This window comes from Propithecus coquereli, unplaced genomic scaffold (genome assembly GCF_000956105.1).
Source record: "Propithecus coquereli isolate 6110/MARCELLA unplaced genomic scaffold, Pcoq_1.0 Scaffold148, whole genome shotgun sequence".
NCBI lineage: Eukaryota > Metazoa > Chordata > Mammalia > Primates > Indriidae > Propithecus > Propithecus coquereli.
In genome coordinates, this window is record NW_012139191.1 from 947,259 (window position 1) to 974,141 (window position 26,883).

General features: G+C 38.0%; 1 protein-coding gene across 1 annotated transcript in view; it reads left to right on the forward strand.

Annotated features, from left to right (window-relative positions):
- The window catches only part of TTC3 (tetratricopeptide repeat domain 3), a 107,001-nt gene that overhangs the window by 12,029 nt on the left and 68,089 nt on the right, over positions 1-26,883 (forward strand). Inside the window, exons 8-13 of the mRNA XM_012640072.1 lie at positions 715-777; positions 11,189-11,243; positions 18,313-18,475; positions 19,434-19,479; positions 20,731-20,854; positions 24,993-25,056. Coding sequence (XP_012495526.1) covers positions 715-777; positions 11,189-11,243; positions 18,313-18,475; positions 19,434-19,479; positions 20,731-20,854; positions 24,993-25,056 — 515 coding nt within the window. The remainder of the gene's footprint in view (positions 1-714; positions 778-11,188; positions 11,244-18,312; positions 18,476-19,433; positions 19,480-20,730; positions 20,855-24,992; positions 25,057-26,883) is intronic.

Sequence of the window (26,883 nt, forward strand, 5' to 3'; positions counted from 1 at the left end):
GAGAAAAATGCATGTGCTCTCTGTACCATGTCTTCTTTGTTCAGCTGCTAGATTTTATAGTTTTCCTTCAGATGTGCCTCATACTCGGATGCTACCGACAGCATCAGCTGGGCCACCTAATATTGTAGCAGCCTTTGGAGGGTTCTCCGTAGACACTACTCTCTTTCCTATCTTGCCCATCTCTTCAGGGAATGCATGAATCCAGTTAGCATGCCACGTCTGAAAGTCTGCTGCTCTATTCTTTAGAGGAAGAGGTGGAGGAAAGGAGAAATAAATGTCACCACACATAGTCAGATCAAACTAAAAAGAACAAAATTTGAAATGAAACTATTTAAGTTACTGTTCCAATTTGCAGGCTTTGTTTCTTTGTCAAAGTGGCATGGCCTGACTTATATAAGTAATCTTATCCCCTAAAGTTACAACATGCTTTGTAGTTTGGTAGCTCTTTAATATGTCTTATTTGATCCTCACAACAGCCCTGTGAATTAGAGCAAGTAGAATTATCTTTCTTTCGAATACAGGGGAGTTTAGATTGGTTTGAACAAGGTTACTTAAGTTAGAATGGAAGGAACTGGGACTTAGTTAAGATCTCAAATCCTCTGCCACACAGATATAAAGTTTAAAAAAAAATTTCCATTCCCTATGTTTTCTGTGTGGTTTTTGTTTGTTTCATCTGTAATGTGCTTTACTAAATAAACATTGTTTCTTTTTAAGACCTGAAAACCACCTTCTTTATGGTAACAGAGCTCTTTGCTTTCTTCGTACTGGACAGTTCAGGTAAATTTATTAAAGTATTCCAGTCACTGAATTACTATGCTAAACACCCATTTTTGGGAAACATTTCTGTTTTGCAGGTATGCAGGAAAATCCTTGAATAGTTATTTGGCAGAAATACTTAAATGGTTTAAAGAGGGCACTGTAGGCTTTTTGTGTAATAACAACAGTGACAGCAGCAGCTGTTTTGATTGAGTGCAAAATATGTTATACATTATTTTAAGTGCTTTACATATGTTATTCAATTCTCACAGCACCTGTAATAGGTAGGTAATGTTATTCTCCACATTTTACATGTGGACCAACTCATACCACTAGTAAAAATTTATGTCAAGATTTGAACACAGATCTGATCTGTTGATCCCAAAGTCTGTTTATAACATCTGTAATATATTGCCTCCTTTTGCTCTTAGTTAACCTATAATATATACACTGAAATAAGCATTTTTGTTGTATTTTTTCTCTATTTATCTTGGTATAAAAAATTAAAATGTCCTTCATAAGTGAAAGAGAGCAAAAAAATTTAATGGTATAAGAGTGGAATCATAATTAATTCTTTGTTCTTTATGTTGAATTTGAGCTGAACTTTGTTAGTTGAGAATGATTGAGAAAGACACTGTATTGTGATTTTATTGTTCCTTAGTTTTAAAGTTTTAGAGCATAAAGTACCTTGCTTAATACTGAGCAAGGTAGAATATTGTATTTAATAATGTCCCGCCCTATTGTAAGAAGGATTTAGGGAGGATTCAAGAATACATCCACACAGTAGAAGAATATTCAAAACAAATTAGAAATCCAAGTTAGAGCCTGGGATCCTCAGAACATAGCTGCATATGCATAAAGCCCTGCATAGGTATTAGTTAAAATTCATATTTACATCTGACCTGTTGCCAGAATGAAAAGGGAAAATTTGACAAGTTATATAATTCTCGTCCATAAAGAAGCAAGTTACCAATTGCTTGGATGAAACCGTGTTTTCATAGTGTTTAGTTCCGAAAGGAATTTCTTATATGGCTTACAAGAAATATTAATTGAGTGATGGAGTACAGAGTAATGTCAGCAATATCCTGTTCATAGCAAAAACTCCCTGGACGTGCAGTTTTGGGTTTCACAAACAAGTTTTTTGGTAAAATTTTCTCATGAAACTGTTTTTCAATAAAAGCACTTTAGTTGGGATGTGGGAGGGTGGGAGTGGGGAAGGTGGTGTATTCCAAGTATGTAGCTTTCAAAATAACATTTATTGTGTTTTTCTTTTATTATAAACAGAACACATTCTCATGGTAGAAAATTTGGAAAATACAAGAGTTTAAAAAGAAGAAAATAAAAATCACCAGTAATCCAACCACCTCGGAGAATACCGCTGTATTAACGTTATGCAGCTTTTAGATGGCTTAAGCCGTGGATAAACCGAGGCTATCTAGACTAGAGGAATGGATGGGCTTGACACAGTCTTCCATCAATACCACTGTCCTCACCTGGTTCTGACAAGAAATGAGCTGCAAATGTCTTTAGGTTACTGCCTCTGGCTAGGGCCAGAATTGCATATATTCTGTGCTGTTCGAAGGTGGATTTGTATGTTTTCAAGATCAGATGAATAGGTTGGCAACTTGGCTAGCCTCTTATGAAAATTGAGGCACCTATCTGAAACCTTGCCTGGTAGAAGGTCATCTACTCTCCAGCTCCAAGAGCTGAGAGGCAAACCAGGATGTTTCTGCTCTCTTTCATGAGTGTTGTATGCTAGACACACAAGGAGGATCCTCCTAAAACCCTGCTTCAACAGGTGAATCAAAGTAGAAATACAGAAGCCAGGTAGTGTGGTGAGGGAAAGGCAAAGAGCAGAGTCGTAGACTGCCCTTGTACTTCTTTCCCGATGGTCTAGCTTGTGGTTTAACACCATCTACGTTTTCATTAGAGGCCGGTCAGCAGCATTGAGAGCCCTTCGTTCCTTATTAGGCAATCAGTATGTATTGGATGCCCGTTTACGAAGCATTTTGCCACACTAGTTTTGCTGGTGTTTCCTACCTTCTCACATTGTTTATATGATTTGCTCAATAACGTAAGGATAATGTTTTCATTGTCCATAGTATACAAAACTTCTTATCAAGTGACTAGATGATGTGACTTAAGAACACATGCCTAGTAATTCATATGGGCAGTTAACTTAGGAGGACCCATGTCCTGTAAAGGTCTTTTAGTTGAATTACCAAGGTTGAGATGTTTTGATGCTCTCAATCAGAAGGTTGTTAGATCTGCCATGGGAATTTGGCTGAGCAGCTGCAGGGACAGCTGGGGGAAAAGCATCTGCCCTCCCCCAGTTTGGCAAGGATGTACTCTGCAGCTGTTCCACAAGGCCAGGCTTCTTTGCTGTCTTAGAAGCAAGAATTGACATGTCCAAAGAGAACAGAAATGGAACATTTTAAACTAACAGAAAAGAAAAGAATAAAATTAAGGTCATGAATGCTGAAATTTCTGAAAACATTAAGTCCTAAAAGATGAGAAAATATGAATTGAAACATTAAAAGAAAAAGAGATTCAATTTTAAAAGATAACTGACAAGGTTAATTTCTAAAGTGGTAAAAATAATAATACTGTATCTTACAACATGGCTGTCACTGTTCTGAGCACTTCATGCATGTTAACTCATAAAACACAACCGTGTGAGGTAGGTGCTGCTGCCTCTTTTCAGATGAGAAAACAGGCATATTGAGGCCAAAGTGTCCGAGGATACTGGGTGGATGTGTTACAGCCAGAACTTGAACCCAGGCAGCCTGGATGCAGCGTCTCTGCTATGACTCACTATGGAATGGTGATGGTAGAGTAAAAGGGGAATGCGAAGGTTGAAAAAAAGGAAAAATAAATGGTCCAAATAGTCAAACATTTATGAGGAAATTATTATCCTTACAGGACATGCAGATTAAAAACTGTGAGTTTTTCTTTCATACCTGTCAAATTGGCAAAAATTTAAATGTCTTGTAATAGCAAGTGTTTGAGAGGATGTGGAACAAAGGAAACTCATACCCGGCTGGAGAAAGTGTAAATTGGTACAATCATGGAGAGCAATTTGACAAAGTGAAGATGTACATACTCTGCAGCCCGCTTCTAGGCTCATACCCTCGAAACTCTCAAATGTGTACCCAAGAAGATATGTACAAGCCTTCATTATAGCATTGTTTGTAAGAGTAAAGAAATGGAAACAACCTAAATGTCCATCAGTAGGGGAATGGATAAATAAATTATGGTATATTCATACAATGAAATTCTATATGGCAGTTGAAATGAATGCAATGTTGAGTGAAAAAGCAAGTTGCAGAATGATTTGTACAGTATGGTGCCATTGATTAAGGTTTTAAAACATGCAAAACAATGTGCATGTCCATAATTAACACAGAATATGTATGAAAAATGTTTTAAAAATGCATGGGCATGTTAAACACCAGGGAGTGGCTGTCTCTGGAGAGAGAAGGAGGGAAAAGGAGAGATGGGAGGAATAGTACACCGTGGATGTCAACTGCAGCAAACTTCTCCAAAAAGAGCTGAAGTAAATATGGCAAAATGTTAATTTCTTACTAAGTTGGTACACGGTTGATAATGGGTGTTCATTTTGTTAATGTTATTCTCTGTACTTTCATGTATACTTGAAATATTTGCTAAAAAGTAAAAAAAGTATAATTAAAAATGCATATGACAAGAGAAACAAAAGAGAAACAAAAACAGTGATCACTAAATATCAAGGATAAAATAAGTGAAAAATGATCTCGAAGGGAGAGGAAAACAAATATTTTAAGGCCAGTGGCAGGGGTGGGGTGTGGGGAGCCTGAGGTGAGATAACGAACGAGGAAACATGCTTCCTTCAGAAATGGTCAAATGGCGGTGGTGATTTTAATGCCAAAACAGTCACACAGTTTGTAAATCATGCCATCTTTGGGTGAATATAAGTGAGGCCGAGAGCCTATCAAAACCCCTCCGGGTCTGTGGATGTTGCCCTTGGGACATGCAGGGGTGGGGATCGTGGGTGGGGGGCTGCGCTGCCTCCTTCGCCCTGGACCCAGGCGCTTCTCCCCTTTGAGTCCTTCAGGCTGAGGAATGTGTGCATCCCAGGACACCTGGCTCGGATGACATGTCCCTTTTATTCTGGTCTGGAAGTGCACTTTTCAAATACAATTTGGTAACTGTAGGGCAGTTTGATGGTTGTAATTAAAGTAATCAGAAATTTTCAGTTGAGAGGAGAATCTAGAAAAAGGAATCAGGTATATCTGTAACTTGTGTAGTTACAGCAGCTTATGCAGTATATATGATTAGGTTTTGCCCACTTACTGTTTAATTCATTTTTGTGGGACTTACATATGGCAAATTCAGATTCTTTGGTGAAATGTGAACTGTGTGAAGGGAAATGTAATTGGAGAAAAAGAAAGCTTAGCCTTGAATGGGTTTTCAGTTTGCTTTGGAAAATCACGTATTTTTTAAACTTGTTATTTACTTGACCTTTTGGTATTTATTTAACTATTTACCCATCATCTGATATGCACTTCTATATCACACCCCAACTGTGATTAGTAGCAGACAGATAGACTTTAAATGACTCCTCTGTTTTTATTTTCCTGAATTTCTGTGAGACCAGAGGGATAAAGCAACTCACCTGTGTGTTTCTCTGAACATTTCAAAAATTCTTGTGTGTGTGTGTGTGTGTGTGTTGGTTTGGTGATTTAATCTTCACTGTGCTTTCTATGTGGTCTCTTTAGTTTTACTTAGAAGATAGAGTGTGCTTTTGAAGAAAATACTTAATTTTTTAAATCTTCTTTGGGATGCACCCTTCTTTTAAAAAAGCAGTAACAAATGCACATGGTGAAAAATTAAGATTAAAAAAAAGGGTACACTGAAAACCCTTGCCCAGCTCAGACCCATTCCCTAATCTTTCTCTTTAGATCCTTGTGTTCCATATTATATGCCTGTACAAGCACTTATGTTGAACCAAATGAAATTGCTATTTTTGTAAGTCAGAATATAGGCAGTTTAATTTGGTTTAATGTATATGTCTTCTTTTTTTTAATGGGTAGGAACATACACTGTTGTACATCTTACTTTTTTATAAATATTGGAGCTTGTTGCATATCTGTATATAGAGATCTACCTTATTCTTTTTCATGGCTGCAGAGTATTTTACTGGACGGATTACTCACTTAATCCATTAGTTTATATTAGTATACAGTTTGTATACATACTTAATTTGTGTTTATATATAGATTATTGTAGGTTTTTTATTAATATGTAGATTTCCAGTTTAAAAAGTTACATACGACTATATAATGATTATTTTTTTATGTTTTACATTCAGGTACAAGTATACCTGTAGGATAAATTCCTGATAAATTTCTTTTACTCAGTTGAATGAAAGAGCATATATAATTTTAATTCCAGACAAAATCCAGTTTTGATTAAAAATGCCTGTGTTTATTCAGTTGATGGTTATTAGTCACTGCATATTTGTCAGTGACTCACCATTATACCTGAATCCTGCTTTTGTAAGATCTAGAAAGTTGGGGGGTAGTTGTTATATCTTTTTTGATCTGGTCAGGTCCTGAAAGTAATGATTTATAATTGAGGGGAAAAAAAAGCAATAACCCTTCTATGATTTGCATAGTTCTTACATATTTGTTGTGGTTTGAGAGAGTCAATAAATAGCATCTCCCTCCCCTTCTATGTCCAAAATCAGTTAATAGATGGATGCAGAAGATGGCCAAATGGTGATCAAATAGTGCCTTCATTACTGATGTGGTTACTGGAGAACAAGGCCTTGAGTCTGATAGCCTAGAGGCTCGTTACTATTAATAATTCGCTCACAATCATAGAACTGGGCAACAGAGGCTATTGTGAACTTTAAGCCTGGAAAAACAGGGAGTTAGGTGTCCTATTGATGTTTAAGTTCCCAGAAAGTGAGAAAAAAGAGGCTATTATGATCAGTACCCCTCCCCCACCATTAGATAAATTATTACTCATCCTCTGGGATAAGTTACCAAGGGGTGGGAAGAGGAGAGTGTTGAGGAATAATTAACCTAGCAAATTCACATGGAAATGAGGAATACTGTTCTTTCCTAACACCATATTTTAGAGCAAAATGTATCATATTGTATATGAAGTAACTGTGGGACCTGGAGAAATAAATGCACTTTCCCATGTAATAGTAACAAGGTGTGGAGTACCTGGGAAGAACTCTGTTCCTTACCCTCTGTTCAGTACTCTCACCATGTCTCACAGTGTTCAGGAGTAAATAATCATTTGCATGTCCTGAGTCTTTTCCAATTTTCATAATCTATCGTGCAGGGTATATCTGCTGCCAGACATCAAACCTCACTAGAGTATTTAGATCCTGGCTGCAGGTTTTAGATAAGCATTAGCACCATGCAATTTACTATACCTGCTTTGCTTTAGTAGTAGGTGTGGCTATATGTTAGTAAATATGAAAATTTACTAGTATTAACATCAGTACATACTCATATTAAAACATAATATATGCTAGCTAGTATAACAAACATTAATACTATTACAGTGCTATAGGAGTAACATTCAGCATTGATGCAATAAATATTATTAGGGTTCTGTTGATGGTGGATGATGTCAGAAATTATTAAAAACAGTCTCCGTGTTCCAGATAGTGGGCCAGCAGCATGAAGGCCTGTGGTGGGAGGGAGTGTGCTGCATTTATGGAACCAATAGTGTGCCAGATGGCCTGATTACAAAGGAGAGGGAGAGGTGGTCAGGTGCTAGGGCTTGTAGGGCTGTGTTAAATCTGTTGGCTTTTAAGAGCAGGGGGAAGACAGTAAGGGACTTTAAACAGATTAGCACGATTAGGACTTCATGAAAGATCGTTCTGATGTGGTGAGAATAGATTTGAAGGGGATGCAGCATGGATGTGGCTTAGGAGGCTGTTGCAGTACTCTAGGGTAGGGGTGATGGTGGCTTATAGCAAGATGGCATTGAAAATGGAAAAGTGGAAGGATTGAAGATGTTTTAGAGGTAATGTTGACAGAAGTTGCAATGGTTGGTATTGGATGGAATGCGAGAGAGAAAATGGTTGGGATTGTTCTGAGGTTTCTGCCTTAAGCAGCTTCATGAATTATGAGCCCCCTCACTACCATTGGGATCACTGGGAGAGGAATAAATTTATAGGAGGTAGAACTTGACTTCACTCTTGGACATACTGAATTGAAGTGCCTTTGAAGCATTTAGATTGGAATGTCTTGGAGATACCAAGTTATGTGGGTCTGAAACTCGAAGAGGTTTGGGTGGGAGACGTGGTTGGGATAGTTAGCATGGATGATTTGAAGTTGTAGATGTGGGTGAGATTGCTTAGGGAATTGTTTCTCAACTCAGACTGCATATTGCAATCACTTGGACTTTGAAGAAATACCACCCACCCCAAAGATTCTTAATTAATACAGGGTAAAGTTTGGGCATTGGGCTTTCAGAAGCTCCACAGGTAATACCAATGTGCTGTCAAGGTTGAGACCCACTGGCTAGTGAGAGCATAGGCTGAGATTAGAAGGGGAACCAGGACTGAGCCTTGAGAAACAGATAGTTAATGGCCAGCTAGAGAAGGCTGAACCTGCATAGGAGACTTAGAGGTGACCAGAGAAGTAGGATGAAGATTTTTGATGTCGTGGAAGTAAGTGAAGGCGTGGCCAGCAGTGTCTGTTGCTGTTAACAAGCTATTTGTAATGGAATTTGGATTTAGGAATATGGACATCGTTTATTTACCATGGAGAGAGCTGTCAGTAGGAAGCTTGGGGCAGAAGCTGGTCAGATGGGATTGAAAAACATGAGAAAACGGAGACGCCTAGCATCGGCAGCTTTTAAAGGTGTTAGGGAGAGAGATGGAGTGTGGAGCCTAAGAGCCGTGCCATTGGATTAGGATGTTTTTGGCTGCAGGTAACAGAAATGATTTGACTGGCTTAAATGGTGAGGAAAACTTAACTTCATTCAGGAGTTCCAGAAGAAGGTGGCTCTGGGCTGTGTATTTAGAGGCTTAACAGTGTTGTCAGAGACCTAGATTTTTTCAGCCTCAGTGTGCAACTTGGTCCTCAGGATGCCCCCTCAGGACCGTAACTTAGATATCTCCAGCAGAAGGACATCTTCGTCTTGTAATCTTTTTTTTCTAATCTTAATACATGTGCTGAGAAGTATACAAATCCTAAGTATACAGGCTGAATTTTCTGAAATCCAACAACTGTAACCAGCACACAGATCCCAACCCCAGTGCCATGGAAGTTTCTCATTCCAGTCACTACCTGCCTCCTCCCCCAGGGTAACTACTGTCCTGACTTCCATAGGTTAATGTTGCTCGTTTTTCTGTGCAATACAAATGGAGTGATATGCTATATGCTCTTTTATGCTTGGCTTTCAACATTGTTTTTGAGATCTATATTATTGCATGTAGTTGTAAAGTGTTCATCTATTGCATGAATATACCACATTTTATCCATTCTGTTGTTGAGGGGCATTTGGGTAGTTTCTGGTATTTGGCTTTTACAGATAGTGTTGTTGTAAACATGTGTATTCATTTCTGTTGAATGTGTAATCAAGGAGTGGAATTGTTGGGACAGAGGGTGTGCTTATATTCAATTTTAATATTACTTTGGTTGTATCACTTGACACTCTTACCAGATGTGGATGAGAGTTTCTGGGAGTTTTAGTTCCATGCCCTCACCAACACTTATTATTTTACATCTTTCATTTTAGACATTTTGGTGGTATGGCACTGTGGTTTTAATTTGCATTTCTAGAAATCGATTAAGGATATTTCAGTTGAGCATTTTTTCATATGGTTATTGACCATTGGATATTCCCTTTTGTGAAGTGCCTATGTAAGTCTTTTGCTGTTTTTCCCTTGAGTTGAATGTCTTCTTCATTTGTAGGAGTTTTTTCTTGTTTTGTGTTCTGAGTATGAGTCATTAGTCAGACGTATGTATTGCAAATATCTTCTCAGACTCAGTGGCTTTCCTTTTCACTATTGATTTTTCTTTTTACAAACAGTTACTAATTTTAATATAGTACAGTTTATCATTTTCTCCCTTTTATGTTAATAATAAGTGGTTTATGTGTTCTGTTTATAATCTTTGCCTACTGTAAGTTTACCAAAATTTTGTTTCTTCTACAAGTTTGATTGTTTAACTGATGTTTAGCTCTGCAGTCCATCTGGACTTGGTTTCTGTTTTTACTGTAAGACAGGGTTCAAGATTCATATGAATGTCCAAATGATCCAGCACCATTTATTAAAAGAGTATATTTTCTCTGTGCACTGTGGTATCACTTTTGTCATAAATTAGGTGATTATATCTAAGGGTCCATTTCTGGTTTCTCTATTACATCCTTTTGGTTAAGTTGTCTGCCCTTACATATCTGTACCTTTTAGTAGGTGTTGATATATGGTAGTATAAGTTACCTATTTTTGTTCTTCCTTGTAATTTCTTTTTAAGAGTGGTGAATTAGTATGCATGTGAATGTGAAATAATGAACCAGCAAAGCTTAAGCTAGATAAATAGGAAAGTAAAAAAAAGAGAAAATGGATAAATCAGTGAGTTGGACACCCTGGGGAGATAGTAAGAATAGTTGAACAAGTAAGATGGATTATGGGGCAAGAGTTGGACACCTGAATTAGTGATTCTGGAGTTCAGTTTTGAACGGTGCTAAGTTGCCCAGGGGTGTGGTGGTAGGTAGGTGGCTAAGTTGGGGTGGAGGAGGAGGTCACTGAAGATATAGGAGCCAGGAAACTGAGAGACTAGGGTATGGATCTGTTAGTACTTGACATTGTAAAAAGTACATTTTCTAATGTATCTAATTTAGTGTCTGCCTTAAAACAGGTAGAATAGACTTACTATCTTCACTTTATGGATGAGAAAGTGGGCCCAGAGAGGTTATAACTTCCTAAAGGCCCTAAGAGAATTAGTGATTGAGTTAGACCTAACTCAGATCTCATGTCCCAGCTTCCATGCTCTGTTCCATAGAGCTTAGCTGGTGTGTTGTGTGAAAGACCTGGGAGTTATATTTTTGGAGATCAGAATTCTTACTGATGTGCAGAAATAGTGCAAAAAACCATACAAATAATAAGTTATGCATAGATAAGATATTGATAAGTTATGTGAACTATTTAATACTCCAGAAGTATTAAACGTAGTTATTCCTGGGTAGTTGTGATTGTGACTCTGGGTGACTTTTCCCCTTTGTTTTACTTTTCTGTATTTTCCAAATTTCCTATAATGGACGTACATTATATGGATTTTAAAATTAAAATATTTTTTGATGATTATATCCATAGACAATTCACAAAATATAAATAAATATATGGTACGTAAAGTATGTAATACTTTTACAATAAAAGAATGAAAATTTTAAATATTTTATTTCTTGTTTTTCTTTTTAGAAATGCCCTTGGTGATGGAAAGCGAGCCACCATTCTGAAGAGCACGTGGTCAAAGGTAGGTTTCTTCTGTATTTTACATTGAGCAAATAATGCCATATAATTTTGGGAGAAACCTGTTTATAGGTTTTGTTTGTTTGTAAAAATGCTGTATGAAATCATGCAGAGCTCAACAATATGAAAGGGGAATGTTCAGTTCCACGGTCAGCACAGGGACGCAGCCACAGGGAGGCGCTGCGTGTGCATGAGGAGCACGGGCAGCACTGGGAGGTCTTGAGGGTGCCCTAGTGGCTGAGGGGTACCCTCCGCACATTCTGGACTTTCCACATTCTGGGCAGATGTGCCTGAATGTGAAAAATGAAATTTAAGAACTCGGAAGGAAACTTAACAGGAGGCAGGAAAGGATTTCTTAATGTGTAATACACAAATCAGCAATGAAAACAGTCACCTTGATATATTTGACTATATCAAACTTAGAAAGTTCTGTATTTCAAAGGACACCATGAATTTATTAGTAGTTTGGGAGGGAATAATTTGTCACATATATAACTGATAGGATTTATATCTAGAATATGCAAAGAACTCCTGAAATAAATAAGAAACCCAGTAGAAAATGGACCAATAAGACAAATAAGCATTTCATAAAAGAGTAATCCTGAGTGGCCAATAGAAATAAGAAACTGTCTATTTTCTAGTAATTAAAATTTTAGGGGATTGGTACAGATATAGAAAAATGAAGCTAATAGAGCAGAATAGACGGTCTCCACACAGACCTGCATATATACATTAGTAAATAACACAATGTGATACTGTTTGGGTCCTTCAGATTGGGAAGAATTAAAGAGACCAGTATTCCTGAGTGTTGGTGAGTGTGTGTGGTAACAGGAACCTTCAATAAATCGGTGGGAGTGTGAATCATTTAAAACCAACTTGGAGAGCACTATGATATACATCATGATTACTTGATTTTAAGCATGTGCACCCTAGAAAATTTCTTGTGTATGTGCACATGGTGAGATGTAAAGGTTGATCATTGCAGCATTGTTTTAATGGCACAGCACTGCAAATACCTGTCCATTGATAAAGCAGCAGATCAGTGTGGTATTTTCACTTGCTCAAAGTTGTTGCTCAGATCTGTCTGATCTTGAACATCCGTTATTTCTCTGACCTCCACTACTCTCTCCTTGGTTCACTTTATGTTGGCCCCTTGGCATCCTCACTGTTCCTCAAACATGCTGGGCCCACTTCCACTTTGTACTTGCTCTTCCCTCTAGAGCTTGCTCTTCCCTAGAATGCTCTTCTCCACAGCATTGACCAGCTTCCTTCATTCTTTATTACAAGTCCCATTCTCAGTGAAATCTTCCTTGGCCACATTACTAAAATGTCACACCTAGACATTTCTTATCTTCTTTCCCTGTTTTACTTTTTGTCCTCTTAGCACTTATTGTTGAGAATACAATATATAATATTTGAGTTACTTGTTGTGTCTTCCCAGTATAATGTGAGCTTCATAAAGGAAAAGTTTTTTAGTCTGTTTGGTTCACGTTTGAAGCCAGACTGCCTGACACTTAGCAGGACTCAATAGTAAATACTTGTTGACTTAGTGAATGAATGAATCAAGTACTAGATTGCAGTTGAAATGAATTAAGTGGCTTATCAACATTTATAGATTTTAAAAAACAGTGTTAAATGAAAAAAAATCAGTAAAGGCATAACATAGGCCTTTGATAGGTATAGGTATAGATAAGAATACCTGTCAAAATCATGCCGGTTGCTTCCGGGCAGTGAGAGAGGAAGAGGAGATTGGAGAAGGGTACAAAGGAGATTTTAACTATATCTGTACAGTTTTATTTCTTTTATCAAAAAAAGAATCCAAAACAAATATAATAAAATGTTAACAGTTAATTCTGGGTGTTTGTTTTATTAGTCTCTGTATTTTCCTAAATCATAAAAATCTTCAAAATTTTTAAAAAATAGAGTTTGAAATAAGACACAGAAAGATGTGTGTTTCATAATTCATTCCTGGTTTTATGTAATTTGTTTTTAAAACCACAGCGAGTAGAATCATAGAATCTTAAGGCCTTAGAGAATTTAATCTCATCTGTTACTTTGACTCCTGCTCTGTGGATAGATTTCATTAGATTAATTGTCGGTGTTAGTTTTATTTTGTTAAATGTTTTTTAAAAATGAACTTTTCCTTTATATTATAAATCACATGTGATAAAACAGAATACAGAAGGGTGTAGAGTAAAAGGGAAAAGACAGCCTGGGGATCTTTTAAAACGACAGATTTCTTTGCCATTCCCCCCCAAATTGTCATTCAGGTTGCCTAGGAGTGTATCTAGGAGTATGGAGATTGTAAAATTCCCCAGGTAGACTTCTGCATCCAAATTTTGGAATCATTTTTTAAATGCCTCATTTTACACTTGACAAAATTGAGTCCCAGAGAGATAAAATGACTTTGGTGAGGTGTCATGGCAAATAAAAGACAAAAATGGATTTAGAATCCTACAATGGATGGTGCTTCTGTTTGAGGGTGATCAGTTTGTTGCTGGCTTTTTTTTTTAATGAGTCATTCTTTTGCCTGAAACAGAATCTTTGCTGATTACTGAACCTGGCATTTGGCAAGGCCTCTATCATGTTTGTAGAATGAATGAAGGATAGAATTCCAAATACTGAAATCCAGACCATAGTACTGGCTTTCCAGAGATACCTTGTGCTATTTAATCATTATCAATTTAAAAAAAGAGTATTAAAACTTTCTGAATTATTTTGAAGACTTTATGGAGAATGTTCCTGGCTTATTTTCTCAAACACAAAATAAATTATTTACTCTTTTTTTTTTTTATTGGGATGTTTTGTGATGTGTCATATAATTACCAAAATATTTGTGTAGATAAAAACACACAACCACCAGTAAGTATTCAAAAAATGTGGCAACTATGTAACTAGGTTATTTTTCCTTTTATTTTACCAGAAAGGACTGCTCATTCAAGGATAGTTTAAACTTCAGAAGCAAATTGTGCAAGGTGTATTCTTTACTTTTATAAGAATTGTGCAACTTTAGAATTAATTATGAGCCTGAGTCCATGGAGTCATGCCTCTAAGATATAAGCCTGTAGAGGAAGGCACTCTGTAGATTTCTTTTCAAGGTGGACCATTTTTTCCCTTCTTTCCCAATAGAGAAGACCGGTACAGTGTCATCTGTCTCTAGACTTTTAGGCTTTAGAGAGAGAGTCATTTGTCCTAAAGAATGAGAATTTTTATGGTGGAGTCAACAGATATTTGTGGACATGTCTGTGTGCATTGCCTTTTGATGTATGTTATACAGGATACAAACCAATAGCCTCAAATATCCTCAAGAACCTTTTAATTTTGAAGGGTATATTGGAAACTCTTTTGTTTGTGAATGAAAGAAACTTAACTCAGATTTAGTGTAGGTAGAAAAGAGAATTTATTAGCTCATGTAATTGAAAAGTCTAGGGGTTAGCTTCAGGCATGGTTGGATCCAGATCTGTACACATTTTTCTCTGTTTCTCAGCTTTGCTTTCCTGTTTGTCAGCTTCATGTTTAGTCTTTTTTTCCTCACTTCTCACTGTGCATTTCATTTTACATGGGTTCTGTTGCTATGTCCTCAAGTTCACTCATCTTTTCTTCTGCAGTATCTAATCTGCCTTTATTTCCATCCAATATATTTTTCATCTTAAATGCTATAGTTTTCATCTGTAGAAGTTAAATATGGATCTTTCATATATTTCATGTCTTTATTTAATATGTTCAATCTTTCCTTTGGCTTCTTGAACATATGGGTTATGGTTATAATAACTGTTTCAATGTCCCTGTGTACTAGTTCTATCGTTTGTGTCATTTATGGGTTGTTTTCAATTAATTTTTCTCTTCATTATAGGCTATATTTTCCTTCTTTGGTAATTTTTGACTGGATGCCACACATTGTGAATTTTACCTTTTTTGGTGTTGTATATTTTTCTGCAAATATTTTTGAGCTTTGTTTTGGGTACAGTACAGTTACTTGGAAACAATCTAATTCTTTGGGGTCTTGTTTTCAGCTTGATAGGTGGGATCATAGTGGCATTTAGTCTAGGGCTAATTTTTTCCCCACTACTGAGGCAAAACTTTTCTGAATACTCTGCTTGATGCCCCGTGAATTGTGATGTTTTCCACTCTGGTTGGTGGGAACAGGAATTATTCCTGGTTCTGTGTGAGTTCTGACTGTTGTTCCCTGTTAGTCTTTCAGGTGGTTCTTTCTTTGGTCATGGGTAGTTGCCCCACATGCCTGGGCTGATGAGCACTCCGCTGAAAACTCAAGGGAGACCCACTGTAGTTCTCTGGAATTCTCTGTCCCTGCAACTCTCTCCTTTCTGGTCCTCTGCCCTGTGAACTCAAGCTGCCGTGGTCCCCTGAACTCCCAGCTCTATCTCCTTAACTGAGAGAGATTGCCTGTCTTTGCCTAGGTTCTTTCCTCCTGAGCTGTATGTAGCTTAGAAACTCAGTAAGCTGGAGTAGTCTTAGGGCTTATTTTATATGTTTCTCATCTCTTAGGGATCATATTTTGTTTCCTATCCAATAGCTTGCAAGCTGTAGTTTCATCTCTTTTGTTTTTTGTTTGTTTGTTTGTTTGTTTTAGGTAGGAGGGTAAATTCAGTCCCTATTAACTCCATCTTGGTCAGAAGTGGAAGTTAGAGCATAGGCTTTCTTGGCTTCATTTTAAAAAAGACTTTTACCATGTAATGGGAGCCCCAAACTGATAGCCTCAATAGCCATTAATTCCAGCAAAAAGAGAACCTCTCTTATTATCCATACGTGAACCTAAGGGATTCCTCAGACTGATTCTGATTGAATCATGTGACCACCTGCGGATCCATTGCTCTGACCTGGGAAATGGTGCATTTCGATTGGCCAGTCTCCTGGGTCCCATAGCCACTCTCCTTCCCTCCCATCCATTATTGGGAAGGGAGCACTAGAATAGACAGTCCTGCCATTACTGTGAGGAGTAGGGACATGATGGTTCCCAGGACAAGAGGATGCCAGGCAGGTGAGCAGTAAGGAATGTCCATATATGTGATAGAGATTGAGATGGTATCAAAGAAGAGCAAACCTTCATAACTGGGTTTAAGAAACTCTCTGAGATACCTTTAATTTAAGCTTCATTGAAACAACTCCTTTTCCTCTGCCCCCCGCCCCCCACACCCATTAGGTGTGAAAAAACAACTCATTTTTCAACCAACAGAACTTATACTGGGTTCCATAGGATTTAGGGAAAAGAATCTAATAAAAGTGAGGGGGAAGAGAGAAAGAAATAAAGTGTTCTCTACAAATTTAGCAGGTTTGGTTTTTGATCTGTCATTTCCTATGCTAGCTGTGTTTTTTTATTTTTGCAGTTTCCTAAACTTTGAAGTTGACAAATGCCTAGGGGATAGGATTTGACCTTGTAGCCTATCTGAGAGTTCCCTTTATCTTATACCTCAAGTGTCAGGAAACAGAGCCTTTAACCCTTTAAAGGAAAGTGGAATTTAACAAAATGCAATCTGAATTGGGAGCTTTGATTGAAGTCTTCATAGTCTGTCTAAAAAGGCTCCAGAACTCATAGGTCCACATGGACCTTTAATTTTGAAGGGCATATTAGGCCCCTTCAAATGGTGCGCTAGAGCAGATTTGTTTATGCATTGAACATGCGTAAACACATGCCCAGGTGATTGTTTCTGGCTTCTTTTAGTGAAAAGCTGATCTTTCTTAAAAGAGTCACTTATATTTGATTTTATGTTTTCTCCTAGATTCTTATTGAATCAGAATGTTCTTTATAAAATGTATAGTAAAGAGGAAGGAGTTCTGGACTAGGTGTCATAAAATCAGTTTCTTTGGTTTGCCTCTAAATAAGTGTGACATTAGGCCAGTTTCTAGCCTCTTTCTCTCATAAATCACCTCTCCAGTGGTACTGTGCTTAAAATGGGAGTTTGGTTTGTGAGTAGCTAGAAGGGGGGATGGTTGACTTAATCCCAGGTTTTGGTACTATTAGCTTTCTAGATTAAAAAGTTGATGTTTAATGTAGAAGACTTTTAAAATGTGTAAATGAAGCTAGCAGCGATTTTGGTTCTGTAGCAAAAAACAAACAAAAAACACTTATCATTGGAATTGGCCGGGCCCGGTGGCTCACACCTGTAATCCTGGCACTCTGGGAGCCCAAGGCGGGCGGATTGTTTGAGCTCAGGAGTTCGAAACCAGCCTGAGTAAGAGCGAGACCCTGTCTGTACTAAAAAAAAATAGAAAGAAATTAATCGGACAACTACAAATATATAGAGAAAATTAGCCGGGCATGGTGGTGCATGCCTGTAGTCCCAGCTACTCTGGAGGCTGAGGCAGAAGGATTGCTTGAGCCCAGGAATTTGAGGTTGCTGTGAGCTCGGATGACTCCACGGCACTCTAGCCTGGGCAACACAGTGAGACTCTGTCTCAAAAAAACAAAAAAACAAAAAACACTTATCATTGGAATTGAACGTAAATCAGTAGTTTTTGGACTTTTTCTTAGAGCCAGAAAGTGCACTTGGAGATAAAATAATTAAAAGCTGATTGAAGGGGAGAGAGATGGATGGAAGATCTAGCCTGAGTGCATCCTTCGTCTGTGCCTGTGCTCCCCAGAGATGTTGGAAAGCTACCATACAAGCTGATTGTTCCTTCCAGCTCTCAAAACCTTTTACTTTTTCCAAAATGTAGGGAATGTAATGACCTAGAGACTATTATTGCCTTAAAGTATTTTGGAAAAATTACTTACAATGAATGACTTTTATACTTTATCTGGTACAAAATACTATATTTCATTCTTTATTAGTAAAACATAACAAAAGTTGGATTCTTTCCTGGGGTATAAAATCTTTTAAGCAAAAATGTTGATCCTTAATTATTGAAAATTATTTACTTATTTATAACGTTTCACTTAGCTCATTAGGTCATTTTATTTCCTGAGGTATTAACATTTTTATTTTTCATTACTAGCAGTCTAATCTAATATTTTAAGCAATGAATCAGTTCTCAAGCAAAACATTTTTCCTTATCTATTTTCTTTAACTTAAACATATTTTTGAGAAAAAAATAAATTTATCTTTTTGGAACAGGGTCATTATCGTTATTGTGATGCTCTTTCTATGCTGGGGGAATATGACTGGGCCCTGCAAGCAAACATAAAAGCTCAAAAACTCTGTAAAAATGACCCTGAGGGAATCAAGGATCTAATTCAGCAGCATGTAAAGTTACAAAAACAAATAGAAGACTTACAAGGTATTTCACCTAAGATTCTTTGGTTATAGTCAAATTCCCTTTAAAACTTTGGAAGGTGGGTTTCTTGGATTAATGGAGGATCGTAAATCAATTCTCAGATAATTTGTCCTTATTTTGTTGGTCACATCAGTTAAGTTTTCCTTTTCTATCTGTGCAGAGTTACATTAATGTTATATTCCATTAGGTAATTTTAAATGATTTGTAGTTTTTATTTGAAACAGACAGCAATCAAATTGTTATTATTTATTCTTATGTAGAAAAATACCCTGTCCAGAAATTTTGAATAAAATAAAAGCTTTTTAAAACAAAATTGTTTTAAAATTTTTCCTTCATTATTGAAGTTATTTCCTAAAGAAAAGGCCCTTCAGTAGAGTTGCTTAATGTTTTGCACCAAGTTTGTGGCTAATTTTACAGTGTGCTGAACATGTATACATATATTTTATATATATAGCAGAAATTGGCTGGGCAGGCTAGGAGTTGTAGATTTTCATTCTGCCCTTGTTTTCTCTTTTAAGTCATTTTGTTTTTTCCAATGCTTGAAATTCCCTTACTTTACATTTTTAGCGCATAGATCTTTCCTGTTTTTTCTTCTTTGGGTATTAGTGTCTTATGGAGCTGAGCTGAACAATTCTATTTCCCTGGTGGATGTTGTCATCCAGCATAACATGATTATAAGATTGTGAGCTCCTTGAAGACAGGTACCATCTCTGATTCAAATTTATATATTGCTGTCATCTTGTCAGTGATCACATGTAATGGAATGTCAGACAAGGTTTATGTAACTTCTTGTTGACACCATCCTCAACTAAAGACATCTAGAAATATAAAATTGCTTAGGTTTACTTTTCAGTTTTCTAAATTTGATGTTCTTAAAATCAGCTTAAAGGAAATTTGAAAATCTTTTGAAGTCTTTGTTGGCAACTATTGATCACTCTGTGTGTGTGATTGACTTTTATAGGTCGAACACCATATAAGAATCCAATTAAAGCCTTTTATGAAAGTAGGTGAGTTAATAGCAGGTCAGTAGCTGCTTCTTGGAATAGCTTTGCCCCATGAATTTAAGAATCACTTGTATTTGATGCTTTAAGCTAATAACAACCACAGTAAAGTTGGGGATGGAAGGAAGAGAAGTGGTTCATGTTTAAGATCAGATTACCTGTAAGTTGTCAGATTTATGTTGCTGACTGTTCTACTGAACCATTTGGATATGTACATATTGGAGATAAGTAGCCAAAGTCTATGGGAAAAGAGGGGTGATGTGTTAATTGAACATTACTGTGCTAGAATGGGACCAGTTCGGCCACCAGGGTCCTGGCAGCAGAGAGCTGGGACATAGCCTGTGCCTTGTGCCCTTCACCTCTGTCCTGGAAACATCTGCCTCCAGCCTCCTGATGTTTTTCAAAGGCTAGGATACTTCCGGTTAAAAATGGGCAACAGATAGACTTGAGTATGCTCACAAGAAAACAAATAGTAGGCTAGGCATGGTGGCTCACACCTGTAATTCTGACACTCTGGAAGGCCGAGGTGGGAGGATTGCCTGAGGTCAGGAGTTCGAGACCATCCTGAGCAAGAGCGAGACCCCATCTCTATGAAAAATACAAAAATTAGCTGGTCATCGTGGTGTGCACCTGTAGTCCCAGCTACTTGGGAGGCTGAGGCAAGAGGATCGCTTGAGCCTAGGAGTTTGAGGTTGCAGTGAGCTATGATGATGCCACTGCACTTTACCCAGGGTGAGAGAATGAGACTCTGTCTCAAAAAAACCAGAAGTAGCCAGGATTCTACCTTTGTTTATTTGGCAATTAAAATAGATTAAGATTTTTTTCACTTTTGTTTAGTTGCCAAGGATATTGAAGCTACTAATTCTGTAGAGTGCTGAACATACAGATATATGTATCTATATATAGAGTACAGAAATTGGCTGTGCAGGCTTTAATCTAAATGTGATTTAAATACCTGAATTTAACCTAAATTAGGGTATTTAAATTTAAAACAAGAAGACTTAGTTATTTTAATATTAGAACCCAGAATACTTTTTTTGAACTGTTCTTAATTTATTTTGAGTTTAATACCAAATTTAAAATAATGTTTATGCATAAAGCCCCCTATCTTAGAGGTAGAAAATCTTTTTAAAATAATTATTCCTTGCTTTCAAGGAAAGGATTATGATTGTTGCAACCTGTTTGAAGGATAACTGTTTAAAAATCCTTAATGATTAATAGGAATAAAATCATCATTTCTTTTATCCCCTTCCTTAGGGCCTCCACACCTAGGAGTCTGTCAGGACCTAGGTTTAGTACTTCACTTAACTTTGTGGAGAAGGAAAGAGATTTCAGAAAAACTAACCACGCGATGGCAAACGGGGGTAATCAGAATCTAAAGGTAAGCTCCATTAAAAACTAAAATTATTTCAAGTATAGATATAGTCTGTTCTGAATGGTATCTGGGAACTAAAAAAAGGCTCATATTTTCACAATAATATTTCGGTCATAATGGAAGCCAAATATTTTGGTAATATGGACCCCTTTTTGCCTATTGATATCAAAAGAATGATTCTCTGTTTAATAAATAATCTGGCTGTCTCATACAAATACATAAGTAGACTATTTCAGAGTCACATTTTCTTTTGAAATCACATTTATGTGTTTTCAAAATATTTTTTCTCTATATAATTTTGCCACTTAGTCCTCTTTGTATGTCCTCCCTTTACATGTCTCCCAACCAGTCACCTGGGAATGAGTGACAGTGGGGTCTGGTGGGCAAGTCACTCCCACCCCTCACAATAGTTTGGGTTTTTCTTTGTCTCCCTTTTCCCTTTTGCAGTCTACTTGCCCACCTGACAGTGCACAAGCCCACCTACCCAACTTGTGCTGTGCTGGGGCCTTGGAGGCACCCTGTTACCCGCCGCTGCCTAAGGTGTTTCTGCAGCCTTTGATGCCCTTAGCAGCGGTGGTGCTGGCCTTGATTCATGGCTGTGCTCAGCAGAAGTCTCAGTCTGATGTTTTCTCCAGAGTGCAGCTAAGGCTGTAGCCTGGCTCTGTGATCAGGTGTCCCAGATGAACTGTATCTGAGGTTTTTTTTTCCCTGAGCTGTGGTTTATGCAAAGCTCAGCAGCTTTCACCAAGTCCTCATTTGTATTTTCAGGGTTTGAGGAAAGAAAAAGGAAATGGTATTTTGGCATTGGCGGGTGATAGGCATTGAAGGGAACTTTTCCAACCCAATGTGTAGTCCTTTTTTTGATAACATTGAAAATCTCCAGACTCGTGTGCTCTCCCACTGCTGCTTCCCTGGTCAGGGGTTGGGTTCTGCTTCCTGAAGGGATTGCTGTCATTTGAAGACATAGCAACAGACTTCACCTGGGAGGAGTGGCAGGACCTGGATGATGCTGAGAGGACCCTATTCAGGGATGTGATGCTGGAGACCTACACCAGCCTGGTATCTGTGAGGCACCGTATTCCCAAACCTGAGGTGATCTTCAAGCTGGAACAAGGAGCAGAGCCTTGGGTCATAAAAGAACTCCCCAGACTGAATCACCCAGATGTCTAGATAGCTGATGACCTAATTGAGAAGAGCCAAGAAAGTCACAGTAGAACTTTGTGGCAAGGTGAAATCACCAGTGGCAACACATCATTTAAGGGGAGGGTGGAATCAGGAAAAACATGCAATTTAAGCTCAAACCATATATCAAAACTGATTGTAAATAATGGAAATTATTCAGGAATGAGGCCTGAGGAGTTAATATATGTCGGTATGGATTTGTCGCTGGTGATCCTGCTGAGATGCATGCTGGAATGAGACCTGATGCCCATGATATAACTGGAACATCCCTCAGCAGTCATGAGCATCTTAATGAGGATCACAAGATCCTAACTGGGCAACAGCATTTTAAATACAGTGGACAACAAAAAGCTTTTAACCAGGAGGCAGTATTATTGACACAGAAGAGGCTTCACATGGGAGGAACCTTCTGTAAATATAATGAATGTCAGAAAGCCTGTGACAAATCAGTTTTCATTGCCCAAGAGATAACTCAGGTAGGGGAGAGAACTTTTGAATGTAATGTATGTGGGAAAACATTCTCTAAAAAGCGTACACTCACTGAACATTGGAAGATACACAGGAAAGAAACCCTATACATGTAGTCAATGTGGGAAAACCTTCATTTAAAAAATCGTGTGTTATAAAACATCAGAGAATACATACAGGGGAGAAGCCGTATGCATGTGGCATATGTGAGAAATGCTTCTGTGAGAGGTCAGCCCTGAAAGCTCATCAGAGAATCCACACAGGGGAAAAGCCCTATGAATGTAATGAATGTGGAAAAACCTTTTGCCAGAGCTCAGCACTCAGGGTGCATCATGGTACTCACACAGGGGAAAGGCCCTGTGAATGCAGTGAATGTGGGTTAACACTCGTCCATAAGTCAGCCCTCATGTACATCAAAGAATTCGCATAGGTGAGGAGTCATATGAATGTAAAGAATGTATAAAATCTTTCTACCAGAAATCAGCCCTCACTGTACATCAGAGAACTCACGCAGGTGAGAAACCCTATGAATGTAAAGAATGTAGGAAATCTTTCTACCAAGTCAACCCTCACTGCACATCAGAGAACTCACACAGGGGAAAAACCCTATGTATGTGATGGATGTTGAAAAGATTTTCACCAGAAGGCACACCTCAGGTTGCATCAGTGTATGCATACGGGAGAAACCCCGTGCATGTAAGCAATGTGGGAAAACCTTCTACTAGAAGACAGTCCTGATTACACATCAGAGGACTCGCACTGGGGAAAGACCCTATGAATGTAACGAATGAGAAAAAACATTTTGCCAGAAGTTAACCCCAAGCGTGCATCAGGTTACTCAGGTGGGAGAAACCCCGTAAGTGTAATGAATGTGGAAAAGCTTTTTTCCATAAGGCTGTCCTCCATATATCTGACAGAACTCATATAGGTGAGAAACTCTATGAATGTAAATGCATTGAATATTACTTGGCACCTTAGTAGACAGTATACAACCAGTAGCTATGATGGTGGTGGTGGCTATTGTCATAATTTACAAAATGACTCTGTAATAACTTGGTAGTAGCCGGTAAGAGACTGGTATTTGGCTACATGAGAGCCACTTTCAATATTTTGACAAAGTCCTGATTTGGTTTTCTTGCCCACTTCTACACAGATTTATAGATTTATCTGGTTGAGCTTTATGATTAGCTAAGACTAATCTTTTTTCTAGTGATCCTGTGGGGCTGAGCATGTGCCCTAGTTATGCCCAGTGACATACTAGGAGGATTCTGTGGCATGTCTGTGAAAGATCCCTTAAAGGAAAAGAGAGACATGGAAATGATGGTTTTTCTGCAATAGGGCATTGATCTTTGTGGCCATGTCCCATGAATGCATATTTCAGCCCTCAGGTGTGGGGCCTGATAATGGCCGGGAAGATCTCTGGAGAACCAGTGTGAATGATGATGTGATAGGATCTGGTGTCTCTCTCGTAAGGACAACAGTCCTGTAGGATTAGGGCCTGGTGCCATGACCTCATTTGACCTTAAATGCCTCTTTAAAGTCCCTGTCTCTAAATACAGTCCCTTGGGGGTCAGGGTTTTCACATGTGAATTTTAGAAAGACACAAACAGTCTATAACACCTACTGATTTGAAATACCATCTCCATCACATACTAAGTTATTATTTGAAGTGCCTGTTTTTATCTGCCCAACATTCCATCCAGGATTGGGGTGAGTCTCCTGTGCCCTCTGTAATTGTGGTATTTGCAGATTTGTTTATGTGTGGTCCTGGAGCTGCCCACACTATCAGGAGTCTATGTTTGTGGGGTGGAAAGAGACGATGAGGGTGTCCTGGTGATGTAGAAGTCTGATTGGTCTGGACACTTTTGAGGCCTGCAGCACCTGTCTGTGTCTGTGGTTGATATTGCACCTGCATGTTTTTTTCCTTAGTTTGTTTTCCCTACTCCGTCAAGGTTGTTTACTCCTGTTGGTGCTTGAGTCCTGACTTGACAGAGTTTATCTGGCCTGTGTCTGCCTTTTTGTTTTCACTGAACAATTTACAGATACTTGTATAAAAATTTGGTGATGTCTAAATTTATAGTAGCTTTACAGTGCTTTTAATGTACTGTAGAATAATCTTTTCATTATTCTCCCTACAAAAAAAAAAATCTCCAAGAGGCTGTATTCAGTTAGGGAGGGGGGCATAGGGAAAGATGTGATAGTGTTAATTCAATACAGACATTATTGAACAACTGCCATGTCAGGCATAATACCAGGCATCAGAAATAGAATTGTTGTTCAAGAATTTGTCATAATCATATCACAATCTCTTATCATTAGTTGTCATTTTGTTTGCTTGTTTATACATTTAGGCTTAATAACTAGCTGCATATTTTAAGTGCTTGGGTGAATTCTGTTCTATTCTGAATTCTGTTATATAGCTATTGAATTCTTCATGGCTGTATTTGTGTGTGTGTGTGTGTGAAAGTCTCACTAATTTTATTTTCATGGGTAGGTGGTAGATGAGGCTTTGAAGGTAGATGATTGTGACTGTCATCCTGAATTTCCACCACCGTCAAGTGAGTATTTTCTTTTCCTGTATAAGTTATTACCAAGTTAATGTAGTGTTGCCTAAAATTTTATGTTCTAAAATTTGCAGAAGCCTCATTTATATTTGCTGTTCTTGTCCTTTTATTTTATAATGCTTCTATATTAAGAAAACATTGAATATTTATTTGAAGTCAATGTTCAGTTTTTTTAATAATATTTGATAAATTTAATTTTGGAAATCCATATGAAAGGAATGGAAAAGGTGAAGTACGTAGCTCTTTTTGGTCTGCTCCTTAGTTTTCTGTAGGCCTTTGTTTCATATCATTGAAAATTTTCATTATTTGCTTCCCTTCCTCCCAACTTCTGAGGGAACTTTTTGGACCTTTTTTTCCTAATCAGTCTGCTTTATGAAAGTTTAATACCGCCGGTACTGTTTATGTACTATGTGTTCATCTGTGCTTTATATGTAGAAAGAGTTAGATTTTTCTATCTCTCAATAACTAATTTTTACCCTAATGGGTTATATTGTGCCCGTTTAGAATGGATGCTTGTCTTAGTCTGTTTGAGCTGCTATAACAAAAATACCACAAACTGGGTAGCTTATAAACAGCAAATATTTACTTACATTTCTGGAGGCTGAGAAATCCAATATGGTGCCAGCAGATTAGGTATCTGGTGAGGGCCCTCTTACTAGTTCATAGATGGCCATCTTTTTGCTGTGTCCTCACATAGTAGAAGGGTCAAGAGAGTTCTCTGGGCTCTCTTACAAGGGCACTAATCCCATTCATGAGGGCACTGCCTCATGACCTAATCACCTCCCAAAGGCTCTACCTCCTACCCTTACCTTGGAAATCTGGTTTTCAACATAGGAATCTTGGGGGAGGTGGGGAGATGCAGAAATTCAGACCGTAACAATGCTTTAGGCTAATTCTGATTTATTTTAAGTTTTGTGTGCTCGTGTATGTTTATGCATCTAATAAACACATAGACACACAGCAGGACCTCGTTACTTGGAATCATTGGGAGATGAAGGGTTATAGAGAAGTGAATTATTCATGCTTTAGTTATTTCTGAATCTTTATTCTATCAGATTTTGATGACAATCTTTCTAAATTCAATTACATGCTTTCTTGCTTTGTAAAACAGAGTTTAAGAAAGTAGAGATTTTCTTTTTTTTTTTTTTTTTTCTGAGACAGAGTCTCACTCTGTTGCGCTGAGTAGAGTGCTGTGGCATCAGCCTAGCCCATAGCAACTTCAGACTCCTGGGCTCAAGTAATCCTCCTGCCTCAGTCTCCCGAGTAGCTGGGACTATAGGCGCACACCATGACACCTGCTAACTTTTCTATTTTTAGTAGAGATGGGATCTTGCTCAGGCTAGCCTTGAGCTCCTGAGCTCAAGCGATCCTCCCACCTCTGCCTCCCAGAGTGCTAGGATTACAGGCATGAGCCACTGCACCCGGCCCAAATACCGAGTTTCCTGTTTAGTCAAGATTGTTATTGTATGCAACAGTTACTTATCTCAGGCTTTCATGTAGAGTTCTTTCCAGGGTTTTTGAGGTGAGATTGTTGATCTTCTAGTTAGTAATCCTGTTACTCTCTTCTCCTTTCTTTTGTTCGTTGGTTTGTTGGTTTTCAGTGGCTTTGCTTCTAGCAACCGTTTCTGTCTTTTGCTACCTGCAGTTCCATCTTCTCTTAAGCTCCATTTCTGTATACCCACCTACTTAGCACTGAGCATTTCTATTTGGTTAGCACTTTAGTATAATTATAGACTGGAGAAACTCTGGCAGTTGTCTTACCTGATGTAATTCTAACAGCATGTGAAACATCTTTGAGGATCAAACTTTTTTTGGAAGACA